The sequence below is a fragment of the Eurosta solidaginis genome, chromosome 1 (assembly GCF_040869045.1).
Source record: "Eurosta solidaginis isolate ZX-2024a chromosome 1, ASM4086904v1, whole genome shotgun sequence".
In the NCBI taxonomy this organism is placed as follows: domain Eukaryota; kingdom Metazoa; phylum Arthropoda; class Insecta; order Diptera; family Tephritidae; genus Eurosta; species Eurosta solidaginis.
Window position 1 is genome coordinate 65,437,707 of NC_090319.1, and position 16,126 is coordinate 65,453,832.

Below are 16,126 nucleotides of genomic sequence, written 5' to 3' on the forward strand. Positions count from 1 at the left end.
TGTGCACATTGTTTTGCTGAATGAGCGCTGAATGTAAAAGTTTTATGTCAGTGAGAAAATATTCATCAAACGCCATGAAAACAAAAAAGTCATTCTGCAACAGTGCGTATGAGTTTTGAATGTCACAATAGTGTACACAGGCTGCCAAGGCAACTCACGAAGTTTTTATCAGTGAGTTTTTTTGTTCACAGTTTTGCTTTACGGAATCAGAATTTCAAAGTTTGGATGCTCATGGGGGAACAGGCAAAACCTTTTTGATTTCATTGATATTAGCAACAATTCGATCAGATAATAACGTTGCATTGGCACTCGCTTCTTCCGGCTACATTACTGGAAGGCGGTCGCACAGCACATTCTCCATTAAAGTTGTCTTTGAATATGCAGGTAAATGAAACACCAACATGTAATATTTCAAAAACATCTGGAATGGCAATAGTTCTTAAAGTATGTAAGCTCATCGTATGGGACGAGTATACTATGGCACACAAGAAATTATTGGAAGCACTTGATAGAACTTTGAAAGATCTACGAGAAAGCCAAACAGCGAGGTGCCATGATCCTATTGGCTGGACATTTCAGGCAAACATTACCTGTGATCCCAGAATCCACGGCTGCAGATGAAATCAATGCATGTTTAAAATCATCGTATTTATGGAGACATGTAAACAGGCTTACACTTACTACAAACGTATGTGTTCAACTACAAAACGATCCGTCAGCAGCTGAATTTTAACAGCAATTACTGAAAATCGGAAATGGCCAAATATCTGTCGATCCAAAAGGAATGATTACATTGCCTAACAATTTCTGCACATTTTCACAGTCTAAAGAGGCATTGATGCAGAGTGTATTTCCAAACATATTTCAACATTACATAAACTATGATTGGCTCAGCGAAGGAGCAATTTTAGCTGGGAAAAATAAGGACGTCAATGATATAAATGCAGCTATTCTGTATCAAATACCTGGTCGCATAGTTGCATATATGTCAATGGACACTATTACTGATCAAGATGATGTCATAAATTATCCAACTGAATTCTTAAACTCACTCGATTTGCCAGGCATACCACCTCAAAATTTACGATTAAAAATTGGAGCACCGATTATTATGCTGCGCAACATTAATGTGACACGACTTTGCAACGTTGCCAGACCCGCTGTGAAGAAGCTAATGGGTAACGTTATCGAAGCAACAATTTTGAAAGGGAAGTACAAAGGAGAAGACGTTTTGATAGCCAGAATTCCACTGATTCCGACGGACTTACCATTCGATTTCAAACGCCTTGCCTTCGCTATGACAATCAATAAGGCGCAAGGACAGTCTCTACAAATGTGCGGTATTAATTTAGAATACCCAATTTTTTCTCATGGACAATTGAATGTAGCTTGCTCACGAGTAGGCAAACCATCGTCTTTATTCATTTACGCGAAAGATGGAAAAAGCAAAAACGTTGTCTACCAAAAAGTGTTACAATAAAGTTCGAATGAAATTGTATCAAAGAATTTGCTTTGTTTCGTATTAATTTTATTCTCTTTCAGCAAATCATTGAATTTATTGCCTAGCGAAGCGGGCGAGGGTACACGCTAGTCTATATATATAAAAATGAAATGAGGTTCGTTCCTGTCCATGTTTTGCGACCGATTGGAGGCCAATTTTATTCGTTCTCTTTTCATATTATAGGGATCAAATAGGGGAAGGTTTTTAGCAAAAAAAAAATTTTTTAAATTGTTTAGGGTCTTGAGATATAGGTCAAAACGTGGACCCGGATAACCCTACGATGTGTTTGTATAATATGGGTATCAAATGAAGGTTAATATGGGTTACCTTTCGTACCCCTGGTTGACTAGAGTCTCGAGATATAGGCCAAAAGATAGACCCAGATACCCCTAGAATGTGTTTATACAATATGGATATCAAAGAAAGCTGTTGATGAGTTCTTTAGCATAGGGAAATTTTCATACATCTGGGTGACTAGGGCCTCGAGATATTGCCCAAAACGTGGATGAGAATAACCTTAGGATATATTTTTACATTATGGGTTTCAAATGGAAGATGTTAATGAGTACTTCAATATGGGCACCAAAAGGAAGCTGTGCTGATGAGTGGTAATTTTTCTCTGGGTGACGAGCGTCTCGACATCATTTCACGTGTACAACATTTTTTGAATAAATATACAAATTTTTCGATTTGTGTCGTGCTTCTAAGTTGCAAATTTTTTCGAAAGAGAGTAAACATAAACACCGAGGTTTGTACATTGTTTATGAGAGGGGCTTCGGCACACATACACAAACGTATGTCACATTTCGCTGCTGGCTGAACATTTCTACTGCTTTGTATTTGTTATACAAACTACGCTTGTGTTCCGTTAATTTTTGTGCAGTTCAACTGTGAGCAGTGTTCGGACTTCTACCACTAAAGTGGTAGATCTACCACCTCTTTTCCTGAAATATAAGTTCTACCACTTCTACCACGCAAACGTAAAAATAGGTGGTAGATTTTTATAGAAATTTTCTGAAGAAACCTTATTTTTTCCACAATTATTCGGAAAGAAAATCAATGCAGTGGAACGGTTTTATAAAACTCAAAATAACGTCTGGCTTAGCTCTGATCAACATATTACCTATTTTCCTTCAGGTTTTTAGTACAAAACTGCAATGTAGGTACACCTACCTACATATATGGAAAAAAGTGGCTATTATTCATTATATCAAGATATTTAAAATATAACCAAAATCTAAAATGGGGCGTGGCACCCCCCATACAAATGGAATATATCATACTGCATATCTCTGGATATAGTAATGGAAGGATAATTAAAATTGGTAAGGAGCTATATGACGTTAAGTCCTAACACCTCCATTAAAATGTGAAATTTGGGAAAAAGGGGCGTGGCACCTTCCCTACAAATGGGATTTTTCAGAACTATGGTGCAGTACAAACTTATTATTTTAAGACCTAAAGTTTGACTGCATTGTTCAGTTTGGCTGTTATTCCTTTTGGATGTTGAGTAATCTTCCGCCGTTTAAAAAAATTTGTTAGCTTCAGCCTATCCACATCTACATATCTAAATATATAGGTTCCTTCGATCAAGACGGAGTTTTTTCATATTTCAGAATTAAGAATTTAAAATAAATTTTTTTTTTTGGCTATGTGAACGAGCAATCTTAGGTCCCAAAAATGATCATGTAGACAAAATCAATGATCGGATTCAAAACCAAATTCTTGGTGAAGTGACGAAATATAAATCGATCGACATACCTACAGATGAAGATCAAATTGTGAGTTGTCAAATTGAACTTCTAAACTCTTCAGAACCACCAGGCATTCCAGCCTGCGCATATATCAGCTTTGAAAATTGGCTCACCAATCATGCTTCTTCGGAATTTAGACCCACCAAAATTGTATAATGGAACCAGACTTTGCGTTAAGCAATTAATGCCGAATGTAATCGAAGCAACAATCATCAGCGGTAAAAGCAAAGGTGAAGACGTTCTCATACCACGGATCCCAATGATTCCTACAGATTTTCCATTCAATTTTAAGCTCTTATAGTTTCCTGTATGCCTTGCTTTTGCAATTACAATCAACAAATCAGATGGACAATCGCTTTCTGTTGCAAGATTAAATTTAGAGGGTCCATGCTTTTCTCATGGCCAGCTATATGTCGCTTGCTCCAGAGTTGGAAAATTTGTTTATCTTTGCATCGAACGAAAGAACCAAAAATATTGCGTACCTATATGAATTACAATAAGATGCAATAATAAAAGGATTTAAACGAAAATTCCACCAAATATGCGTACAAAATTCAATTCAATTTATAAAACAATAAACTAAATTATCAACAAACAAAACAGAAAAAATAACGCAACACTCATTCTATCTCGGGCGCTACAACGTACGCCGGGTATAGCTAGTTACTTATCGATTGGGATTCAAGAGGTTGTTGAGCGTAACCCTTTCAAGGGGCTGGCAGCGCAATTTATGACTTCTCCTAAACAATAATCAACCTCACGAATGTGACCCAGGAGGTTCGCCCTGGTCATAGCAAACAGTTCGCGCGACTTAGTACCCATCCGGCAAAGGATCAAAATCTTTAAAACTCCCCAAAACCTTCGTTGAGTCTCCTTTTATCTACATGTAGAAGATTTATTTATTGACATCAAAGTGCTTTTTAACTACCGGCTTTGTAACTGGACCATAATTTTTCGGAACTGGTTCGCCCTTTTACTTCAGAAGTAGCCCAATACTCCAATGAAACTCTAAAATATCCTTTTATACACTGGCTCAGGTTGTATATCGTCGCATTTCCTCAGAGAACTGCCGAAATACCTCTAGGGTGCACTTTCCCATTCAGTCCACAGCACGTGTCCAACAAGTACAATTCTGCTCTCAATTTGGACACCTACCAAACAGCTTTTGACAGTGGTGCTGGTGTGCAACAAGAATGTCAGCACCTACGTTTAGTATCTTATTCTCATCAAATGCAATATGACTTCCGAACTGAGAGAAGCAGTCAAAGAGAATGTGAACTATCAATCTGTGTAACATGTCCATCAACACCGACGCTGTCATTCCTCCAACTCCGCTATGGGGACGTGATTCATCAGCTAACTGCTGCTATTGCTTAACCGCTACTTAACTGTTGCCCCGACTCTACCATACTACCATACTCATTTGCTACTCAACTTTTGCCGTCCCCAAGTTCCACCACTGCTACTACCATTGCCCAGTTAGTATCATACAACCTCTCACCTCTGGCCCCCTTTCCCATACTTTCTGCTTATGCTGCTTACTAGTGCCCTTGACCACCCTAAGTTGTTCAGCTACTTCCGAGTTCGCCTGCCCTGCGATTGCAAGATCAGTCATCTCACCGTAGTAGTAATCAACGACATCGTTCGTTCTCAACTACTCCGATCAGTTCATATTAACAAGCCCAGTGAGTTGCTCTCGCGCTCCCCACTCCCCGGGACTAAACAATTTACGAGCACCCTATAAAAAATCCACTAATACATTTCATTAATTTGAATTAATGATGTCTCATTCATGAATCACTATTGATGGATGACATCAAAAAAATTGTTTCCCACATCAACTAAATGATTTTTGGACTAAGTGCTAAAAATAAAATTAACACAGAGTATTTACTGTTTATACTGTTTTATTGTAACGTAAAAATAAAATTCTCTTTTAACAGCCACATTTTGTTTCAAATAATCTTTTCTAGTTATTTGGTAACATTTTAGTACATTTCTGATAAATATAATGATGATTATAAATTTTAATTATTCAATATAGATGGTTCGGATATCAAAGAGTGGTTTTCTTGCTTTTTTTGCTGCAAAATTTTTTAAATTAATATTAAAATTTGACTGTCTTACCAAAACGGATTCAACACAAACCGTGGCAAGTCCTTAAATTCGCTCTTGAGGTGAACACGATCTATGAAAGCTTTTGATTCTTGCAAGGACGCTGAAAGAATGTTCTGCACTAGCTACAGTGAGAGGTATAGTGCAAAAGATACGTAAAGCAACACAAATGTTGGGGAAAATCGTATACAGATTTTGAACATATGTAGATGACATTTAGCAATTCCAATGGTGACAAACCATTATCAAAATTTGCTTCGTAAATGTGTTTCAAGTGAATTATTTCGCATTCTTAGCTTTGAGAAACGTCCGACTTGTATTTTCCGACAAATTTTGCTGCACTCGCCGGAATAGTAGTTTCATCCATGTCTTCAAATTACCACAAAAAGGAAAACGTCTCGTTTAAATTTCTTATAGCTGCAAATCGTTCAGTAATGCCAGTGATTACCGAATCCACGATCACCAAGAATGTATTGTTTTTAAAATCAGACTCTGTATCATCCTTAATCATCTCATTTCCATTATCTTCAAAATGTTTTTTGGGTTTTCTCTTTCGAATGTCCGGAAACTTTGGCGAGATGTTCAATTGAATAGCAACTGTTTTGCATTCGTTTAAAATTGTTTCAAATCAGCTAATAAGGCATCAAGATGTCTTGGTGCCCCCCATAAATTCAGAAAACAAATATTCAGATTTCAGAAAACATTAATCAGAACCCTTTTTTCAGAAAGACAAAATTCAGAGGTCAAAACTCAGAAGTCAAATCTCAGAAGTCAAATTTCAGAAGTGAAAATTCAGAAGTCAAATTTCAGAAGGCAAACAGAAAAACATTAAATTTTTCTCAAAATTCAGAAACGTTCGTTTATTTGGAAGGAATTATGTATAAAGAAAAAGTATTAAAATCTAAAATTTTAAATTGTGTGCAATAGCAAGCATGTAATTAATTAAATCTTTTCGGGTTTATCTTTTTCAAATGAATTTACAATATTCAAAAAACGAAGTCTTATATTTTATCTTGCGTTTCCGATATGACTCGCCCCAGCTGAAAATTGCTGCAGTTTTGTTTCTGTTATTGCACGTTCGTTTTTTATTTTATTTATAAAATTAAATATATTAGCGCGTGTCCCAAACGCACTTCGAATGACGTTGTACGGACTTCACCCAATTTGGTGATATTATACGTATTCCATAATTCGATTGGATATAACGCCTTCTTCGACGTTGCTGTGTTCCAGGCTGAAAAAAATTTTAGAAGTCAAAATTCAGAAATTAATCAGACAGCAAAAAATTTTATGTTTTTTGCTGTCTGATTACTTTCTGAATTTTGACTTCTGAATATTGATTTCTGAATTTTTGTTTCTGAAAAAAGGGTTCTGACTAATGTTTTCTGAAAAAATGTGTTTCCGAATTTTTGTTTTCTTAATTTATGGGGGGAACCAGATGTCGGACCTCAACATCTATGGTGGCGTCTCTAGCTTGGAGTACGACGTTTCTTTCATTAATGGTAGTCAGTATTTTGAACCAAATTGAGGGCAGCAAGATACATTCGTACTTGTTGATGTACTTGAGAATGCCGGTAATATCTCCGTATGCTTGTGCAGTAAAATAAAGCTTAAGTAATGAGTTTAGTGCTTGTGTTAATCCTGGAACATGGTTTGCGAATGGTCTAATTGCCTCAATTCTAGCCGATCACCTAGTGTCTGAAAGACTGTGAAGAGAGCTTGGTACATTTTTTTTGAGGACGTCCCATTGTTGTGGACTGCTGCTGAAAATAGTAAAACATTTTTGTACAACTCCGAAGAAAGTAATTGCAGCGGTACAACATTCTGCAGCATCAATATCACATAAATTGAGACTGTAGGTTGCACAAAGCGAGTAATCAGCATTCGAGTATGACGTAGTGCTCCGTTGTAAGCTCTTTTCATATTGGCGCCGTTATCTTTTAATGGGATTTCATGTTTGCCTAGAGTATGGCAAATTAGATCAGCGATTTTCTGACCAGTTTTTTGGTTACCATTCACGAAAGCCAAAAACCGTTCTTGAATCGTAAAATTTGTTGCTTTCGAATTGAAATGGAGTTAGCGCAAAATGAACGTATTCTGTTCAACGTGACTAGCATCAGGCGTAGCATTAACGATGATAGCAAAATACTTGGCTTTCTTGCCTTGATCTAATATAGTTTCCCTCACATGCTTTGCACAAATTTCTATAAACTTGTTCTGAATCTCTGGGGAAAGATAGTGAACTTGTAAACGTTTGTGCTGTCGTTGTGAAATCCTAACATTCTCCAAATGATCTCTAAGTATCGGATCATATTGGCTTATGAGATCTTAGATGCACAAAAAATGTCCATCGTTTCGTTCTCCATGATATATATTTTCACCTTTAAACTCTAGACCTCTTTCACCCAAAAATAAAATAGTGGCCAAAATTCTATATAAAATTTCTTTCTACTTTTGAGTTTCAGCGATTAGCTGTTCATTGATAAGTGTATCAATTGTAGCCTCCTTTTGAATTAGATTTTGTAAAGATCGCCATTGAATATAACATTTAATGTGATCTTGAGTATTTTCGTGTGATGGCAGTTTATCGTATAGCTTCTTCCATACCTGGAATTTCGAATATCCGCCAGGACAACAAATTTTAGGTAGATTTAAATAAAATATTGGCGCTTAACAGACGACATGACAGGCAATAAAAAGCATTGCTACTGGCACTCCACACTAACCAGTCACGCTCCTCTTTCTCTCCATTTGGCAAGATTCTGTTTAACAACGCGGTGGGAAATGCCTCGTCATGACAATCACGTGGAAAAATAAAAGGGCACTTTTGATTACCTCGCGGAATTATTTCGTTGACTTCTTCAGATCGCAAAAACTCATTATTAATGGTACCGATATCAAACTCGTTTAAATAATCTGGACTTTGATACAGAGTTGATGGTACATTTTTGTTTGATGTTTTTATTGTCTCCTCCCTGTTCGAAGGCTCAGGCGAAAAATTATTATCAATATTCGTTGCATCGTTCGCATCGTCGGGTGTGAGTCACACCTCTAAAAATAACTACTGTATTCTTACTCAGTTGGAGTTCGTTGTATCCCTTTCCGATCCTGCATTGACTGAATGCTACGTCAGCCCTCGACAAAACCCACTTCCTATCTTTCAGTCGGTGTAACAAAAGTCACAAGTACCTGAATATTTGCCAATTTTAGTTTGTTCTCCACCACTTACCGTTCATGTGCGCGCACTTCCTTCACAGCAAATGTAACTGGTGCAGAAGGTTCAGCATCGGTCGATAAATCGATATCACCCAAACGTACAGTAAATTGTCGCGCTGCAAAACTAAAATATGACACCGACTTCAAAAGTATTCAAATGGGAAAAAATTAAAATAGCTTACGGTTTCTGACGCGAATCTCTCGTACAATGCGCTGCTGTCAAAATATAATTGGAACCAATAAGCGAGCCACCACACCAGAACTCTGTACGTTTGGGACCATGCAAAAATATTGCCGCCATCCATGGCCATTGACCATTCGGTGCTTCAACTCCACCAACAATACGCCCCGAGGAATATTCCTGTTGTCCACACTCTTCTGGATCTACAATATTATTGTTGCCTAGCAGTTCTAACTCATTGCCCAGCGGGTTTGGTGTAGTCGTTGTTGTTGTGGTGGTTGTTGAGGGTTTTAACTGTGGTATTAACACCAAACTAGGTGATGATGCTGGATGTGGTGTAGTTGGACGTTTTGTTGCTATCGCAGTAACTGGCGCTTTTGTGGTCAACTTTAGTGGACGTTGTGTTGTGAGCATAGTTGAAGACTCTGGCAATGGACAACAGACCCCGGGTACAAAAAGGCTTTTGAAACACAATGATTCACGTAAACTGCTTAAGTTCAATAATAAAGCGGGACAGCTACTCAGATCTTCGCAGCGGCCAGGACGCCCGTTGGGTGTTTTGCAATAATTTTCGGCGTCTTTACAGATCACATCTTCAGTAGTCGCTGGCAACTGATCAACACGATCTATTGAGTGTGTGGTTGTCGGGTGGGTAGTCGTGCTTGGTCGCATTGTGGTGGGTAGTTTTTCTAGTTGTTGCGTTTGACTACCCGCACCCGTTGCTGGTTTCTTAACTTTATTCCGATTCTTCTTCTTTTTCTTCTTCTTCTTGTTGGTATCTTTGGTTTCAACGAACATGAGATTCCCTGGCGTTTGTGTTTCTCCCTCGCGCTTAACTAATGTCTTTAAATTGGTCATTTTTTGCTCGTTTACGAGATTACTCTCATGTGACGGTGGCGCAAGTATCTTAGCTGTCGGATTTACGTCACTAAATTTTCTAGATGGCGCTGCCGTCGTTGTACTAGTAGTCGTTATAGCGCTTGTTGTACTCATCCCACTAACAGTACTAGTGGCAATATTCACCTCATTTTCCACACCAGACGCTTGATACGTTTCAGGTTTGGGTTCATGCTGCCCACCGCGCGTTATATCCACCAACAAATGTCCCATTGTATTAAGTGCTCCTAAAGTTTCCGAGATGCGATTGATTGCCGATTGAGAGAGTAGTCGCGGAATATTTTCATCACTACTACTATCTGTGCTACTGCTCTCTTCATCATCGCTATCGTCATAGTACTCATCTTCATCATCATCGTCGTCATCCTCCGAGTCGGCATCTCTACTTTCAGATACCGAATCAGCATCTGATTCTGAATCTAAAGATGATGACTCTCCGCCAGCTTTCAGGCGATTATTTTGTTTTACTTTATTTGTTTCCACACGTCCAACTCGTTTCGAAGTTTTAGCCATCACGTATCCTTTGGAGAATGGTGAGTCCGATTGCGACTGAAAAAAAGACGCTGCCTTAAAAGTAGATGTGAATCCAAACAGTATACTAAACTAAAAGGCTTTAGGCTATTTTACTATCTGTGAACTTACATTGGTCGTTTGTCAAGTGCCTTGGCTCGTCATCATCTGAGTCAACGCTGGCCGCTTGTGTATAATACTGAGAGAGAAATGTGACTGAGAGCACTGCAAATGAGAAAAAAAATTTCATTAGGTCTTGTTCATGTTCATGTTTCGTAAGAGTTACGATAATAATATTAATAGTGCCGGCTGAACTCATGCCAACACCGCGTATACAAGTTGGCGGATAGTGAAAGACTTGTGGTCTGTCAGCTACAAATATCATTACAGGATACAAATAAGCAATAAATAATTAAAAGCGGCGAGAGAGGAGGGCCACGGTGGTACTATCCTCAAAATTGCGTCCCATAAGAATCTGATGACGATGCTCCTTATGGCAAAGTATGCTGACGGTGACGATATTATGCCACCTCAGGGTAACAGCTAGTCGAAATTGCTGTGGTGTTAATATTCCATCATCTCCGCCTTTTTAAAACCATGGAAGCTAAGGCACCTTTAAATTGGCGGTGCAGAGTCGGCTGAGGAAACTCCATATTCAGGCCGAGTTCTGGACTTCCTTAGCGACCTGTAAAATGGCGACAAGGTAGCATTCAAAAAAGCAAAAAAAAATTACTGAGATCGCCATTTCTGATAATAATAGGAAAGCGAGTGTATCCTGCGGTTGCTCCATCACAACCGGTAAGCTTTAATGGTGAAAATCAGGGGCTGTATTCAGTAATTGTTAGTTTTTAAATGTACATTTTTCTTTTCAACCAAATTATGTGAATAAAAAGTGTACATTTTAAAACTCACACATACTAATACAGCCCCAGGACCAATATGGCAAATTTTGTAGACTTGTAGAAGTGCATAGACTCTTTGACAGCCAACAACGGAAAATGCCTCTACGTGCCAGGCACCAACTCAAAGGTGGCTAGGAGGCCGAAAAGAAACGTTACGATGGACCCAAAAACCCTTGCCATAGGATACTTGGTTTATCTGTGCGCGTTGGAAGCCAATGAGTCCAAGAATATGACCCAATAATTTACAGAAGTAGCTTCTCTTTAAGTGCCAAGAATAAAAAAAAGATCACCTAAATGAGGGCTCGAAGAAAACGCTAGGCGCCGATTCGAAGCTAGTTCTGGCTTGATATTGCCTTCAGTTGGAGAGCTGTCGCGACACAAGAGCTATCTAAATGGAGAAAGTGGGACATATCCCATCTCCCTGGGCTGGCTTATTGGTTCTGAAGCCGAACAGGTTTCCGAAATGAGCAGCTCCTACTACCTTTCTTATCTGAATACCTGAGGGGAGGGGGCAAATTGTGATATCGAACTCTTAAAAAAGGACTTTTTTGCCTGGGTCGAGTCCCATTTAGCATCAAGCAACGGACGGATATAAAACGTTAATGCAGCGGCTTTGGATATAGACATTCAAAGGAGGATTTCAAAAGCCACAACAGGATTTGTGTTTGCTAGAAGGATGGGAAAAATTATCACGTAATTTCAGCATGTACTGACAAGCCAAAATGCTGCATGCGTGAGTCACAGAAACTCAACCATCCTCCAGGGACTGAAGCACGCGCCATACTGTAGTGCCAGTGATCACCTCCGTCGAAGTCAACTTAAATAGTGCTTAGCTGATAAGCAGCTAGACTAAATGATCCTTGAACACAGTGCCATCAGCGAACCTGAAAAGATAAGAAATTAATCGTAATTTTGACGATACTGTTGTTGCTGAGATTTGGATTGTGAACGATGTGTAACTGTGAACAGTTGCTACTTGACTTTAAATTTAGCCAATAAAGAAGTTCCAGGACTATATGGTACTGTTTGGGAATGACTAGCTAGGCGTAACGGACAATGTGAATGACTGTTTTTTTAGTCCTCCTCGATGTAACTCCTTCCCGTTGTCCTCAATGCTTCCGTAACCAGGAACTCCTGTCAGCGCCATGCTTGAGGCTTCATCTTGCATTTACTTACTACCCTGACCGATGCAATGGGAAATTAAGCTGCCGAATCAGGAAGACGGGCTGAAATAGATACCTAAACTGATCAAGGAAGCAAACTCAGCGAGGATGTACAAATTAATGTCGGAGTCATGTCAGAAAGTCTGCTGAGGTTACCACTTCGACCACATTATCTTGAGCTCTAACAGGCAGACTAACGAGGTCTTACTGCAAAACAGTCGGTTGTTTCACATATGTTAAAGTCCAAAGGTAACTGGTTAAGGAATATGTTCGCTTAGTGCGTCTTCTTGAACGACCTAATATACATAACTGTTACCTCGCTGAAAGCTGCTCGCTATACTTTATTCAGCTGTTTAACATTGTACATTGCATTGTTTTTCCAAGCCGTTCGATATGAATTTTGCAGCTAAGCTAACTGTCGAAAGGCGTGGGTCCAAGCGCTGGGCTATAAACCTTAGACTACCAAAGTTGCATTGAAAAAAGAAGGACTGTAGACTCATGACGGGTATTCTGACTGGACACTGCCTTCAGGCGTCAAATGCCTTTAAATTAGGCTTGGTCACTGACAGCAGATGTAAAAAGCTCACGATGCAGCTGTCAGATCTAGAAGAAGCAAGTGGCATAGGTCCTAGAAGTCTTTTATTTTTTGCCAAGAGGACGGAGTTATTTTATTACATAGGTCCTCGTTTTTGATAGAATTTTCAGTTTGGTCATTAAATAAACTTCTGGTAACACTACGGACTCATTCAGTCTATGTGAGGTCCTCATGTACCGACCAGTTCACCCTAACCTAACCTAACACTTAAACTTTTCCTCCACAGAAACAGAAAGAGAACTCCTTCTTGCTGCAATGTTGCGATGGGTAGTTGTTACCGAAGCTTGTAAGTTTATGTTATCTTTTTTTTAGCATTGCTTGCGACTATTTGCAGACATGGTTGTATATAACAGCTCGCTCTCTTCCAGAAAGGTTGACAGAGGCTATTTTTAGTAATGTATGGACCTTTCTACCTATTAGTTCTTGAATGACAGTTGATGTTGATCTGTCCTTCACGTACGAGACAGAATCAGTTTTGAACCATTTGGGGCTGCCCTTCTGTGGATATCCAAACGAAAAATGACACTGAAGATGCACATCGCAGAAACAAGGGATAACGGTTCCAATATAAATGAATTATGTACTTTGTAGAAAAGTTAACAGAACAAAATCATATCCAAAAGGCTTTCAAAGACTTTCATCCTTAAGGAGTTAAGGCCTATGGATCTGTTGTCGCTAGCATTTTCGTGAAACATGTATGAAGATGACTCCAACTCTTCTCCAGATTTGAGTACAATGGGTTAGTGTGATTCCCGCTCTATGAACTTTTCACTTTCTACGGTACTCTACAGTAATCTCAGGTACATAATCTATGGTAAACGGAGTTTTTAATTTGTTGCAGCAAATTTTCATGAAAACGAAAGTGGAAGTGGGAATAATAAACAACATTTAATTTACAACAAACATTTCAGTGTCACATTTACTTCCGAAATCAGAGACGTCACCTTACCATTGCTTTAACTGGCACTAAGATGCTATAAAATACCATTGCTGTAATCATTTCACGCTTGCCGCATGCAGTCTAGCCAACTACATATATACATACCATATTCATCAGCGGTCTCATTGCGGTTGGAAAAACTCGTTCATAAGAGATCTTGCAAGTTAACATAAGGCCCAGTTTTTCAGAACAAGTTCAACCCAGTTTGTCATTTAAACTACGCTTAAACTTATTCTGCAGTTTTTCAGTCTACTTTAACTGAAGTTTAAGCTGAGCTTAAGCGGCCGATCTGGCAGGGATAAACTCTAATTAACCTATAGGTCATTTGCGGTCGTTCGTAATGGCGTGGAATATACATAACAAGTATTTGGGCTTGAGTACCATTAGAGCTCATGATGATAACTAGCTTACTTCTAAAATCTCAAGAGTTGTTACGAAAAAGTGGCTAAACTTCAAAATCATAGTTTACTCAGCAAAAGACGGAATTTTTTATAAAGCGAAAAATGTTATTACTTAAGTTGAAAAAATTATCGTTCTCAAGTTGTGTTTCTTTGACTTGTCTCAAGTGTAAGATTCCAATACTACAGTATTTTCACGAAAATCAAATAAATATTTATAATTTATTTTTGATAAATTACGCTTCATTACTTCTATCAATTAGGTGTTTATTTATCACAATAAATAGATGTTGGCTTTGGTGGTACCACCTTGGAGATTTTTTTGTCAACTTAACCTGAACTCGATATCCAATGTAGGATATATACTGGAGAAACATGTCCAATATTCATTTGAGAACTGTACATTTCTGAAAATCTCTCAAAGCACACTTGTCGGTCTTATATGGAGTTGGTGGCCAAAAATACTTCCAGTAGAGATATAAACATGAAACTTTGGTCACAGCTTTATAAATATGTGAGAGTTAATTTTTCATAAAATTGGTGCAGTTGATACCTTCATACCGACCCACAACCTCCCTATTTCACCGCATGTATACAAAAAGTAAGTAGATGTGGTAAGATGTGACTATCGCAAGTACAATGTTTAATAGGATTAAATAAAGAAATTAAAGTTATTAAAATATCTTGCATACATAACAATAACAAAACAACAAACACACACAAAAGTTTACATTTGCATATCGTCGACTGGATAAAATAATGTCGTATATTAACATAGTTAGTGGCAGAAAGTGGCAGATGATATTAACACTTTGGAATCTCAAAATTTTGACTAATAATAAAATATAAGTCCCAACGTGAGAACGGTGAGGAACCCAACTAAACCTTTAGCTAAAATTTTAAATTTAAATATTTGTGCAAATAAACACTAATAAAGGCACTGGTGAAATTTTAAATAACAAAAAAAAAAAAAAAAAAAAACACAACAAGCTAAAGACCCTCAAATTACTTCAAAATGAAGTAAATACATTTGACTTCAATATTCATTTTTATTTATTTCAATACAATAATGTTTTATGTATTTTTAAATAGCTTGAACTTGCACTTTATTTTTGACTTGCTCACGCTGCAAAAACCAACCAATACCATAGCCTCACTTTTGAAGCTATTCTTAAAGAGTAAAGTTCGAATACAACAAAAACAAATATACCTTTTAAAAGGCTGTTATATGGATTTGGATATCAATATCAGAACTATCTGGTTTAAGAATAATTAAATAATGATGTTGGATATCACCTCCGGAACTAGATATATAATTCGCTGGAGACACATCTTTTAAATGTTTGTTGGGTAAACAAAATCCAGTTATCGTATCTACAAATTATATAGATAATAAAATACCAATGTTGCCGTATAAAAAAGGCTACCCCAAAGGCTGCATTAAACTGTGACTGAAAAACTACTCAGTTGTTTAACTGGAGTTTAAATTTGACTAGAGTTTAAGCAAACCTAGTTTAAGCTTAGCTTAACCAACTAATGATAAACTGGGCCTAATTCACTCTTTGTGAGCATTTAGTTGTAGCAGATGCTTGAATGGTTTCTGGTTTTTTGCTATTTGTTGTAATAATTACATAATATGGGGATTTACCTACCATTGCAGCAATCATCCGGGCAATTAAACATGCTGATACAACTGAGGGAACAGGGACCGTAAGAGTAACAACTTTAATAACAAAACTTACATTTTTTCGCACATAGATTTTCTTCTTTAGAGGACGAAGAGCTAAGTAGTGGAAACACGATTCGTGAGATGTTAATATTTATTTATTTATTTATTTACTTGTATGTCTAATATACAGCAGACACTTAAGAATATAGTAAAACTAATGTAAATTAAGTATTACTTAAAATATAGGTTTTTAGTTTGAACTGTATAACCGATTTGGTACACCTT

At 37.8% G+C, this 16,126-nt stretch overlaps 1 protein-coding gene across 4 annotated transcripts in view; it reads right to left on the reverse strand.

Annotated features, from left to right (window-relative positions):
* Positions 1 to 5,165: 5,165 nt before the first annotated feature.
* LOC137233963 (serine proteinase stubble-like) overlaps positions 5,166 to 16,126 on the reverse strand; it is a 35,388-nt gene continuing 24,427 nt past the window's right edge. For 2 of the 4 annotated variants that reach the window (XM_067757534.1, XM_067757543.1), the window contains exons 3-6: positions 10,307 to 10,399; positions 8,769 to 10,227; positions 8,600 to 8,710; positions 5,166 to 5,339 (exon numbers count right to left, since the gene is read on the reverse strand). In XM_067757534.1, the coding sequence (XP_067613635.1) occupies positions 5,312 to 5,339; positions 8,600 to 8,710; positions 8,769 to 10,227; positions 10,307 to 10,399 (1,691 nt within the window). In that variant the 3' untranslated portion in view covers positions 5,166 to 5,311. Of the gene's footprint in view, positions 5,340 to 8,599; positions 8,711 to 8,768; positions 10,232 to 10,306; positions 10,400 to 16,126 lie in introns of all 4 variants that reach the window. The other 2 variants (XM_067757554.1, XM_067757559.1) reach the window with 2 other exon arrangements.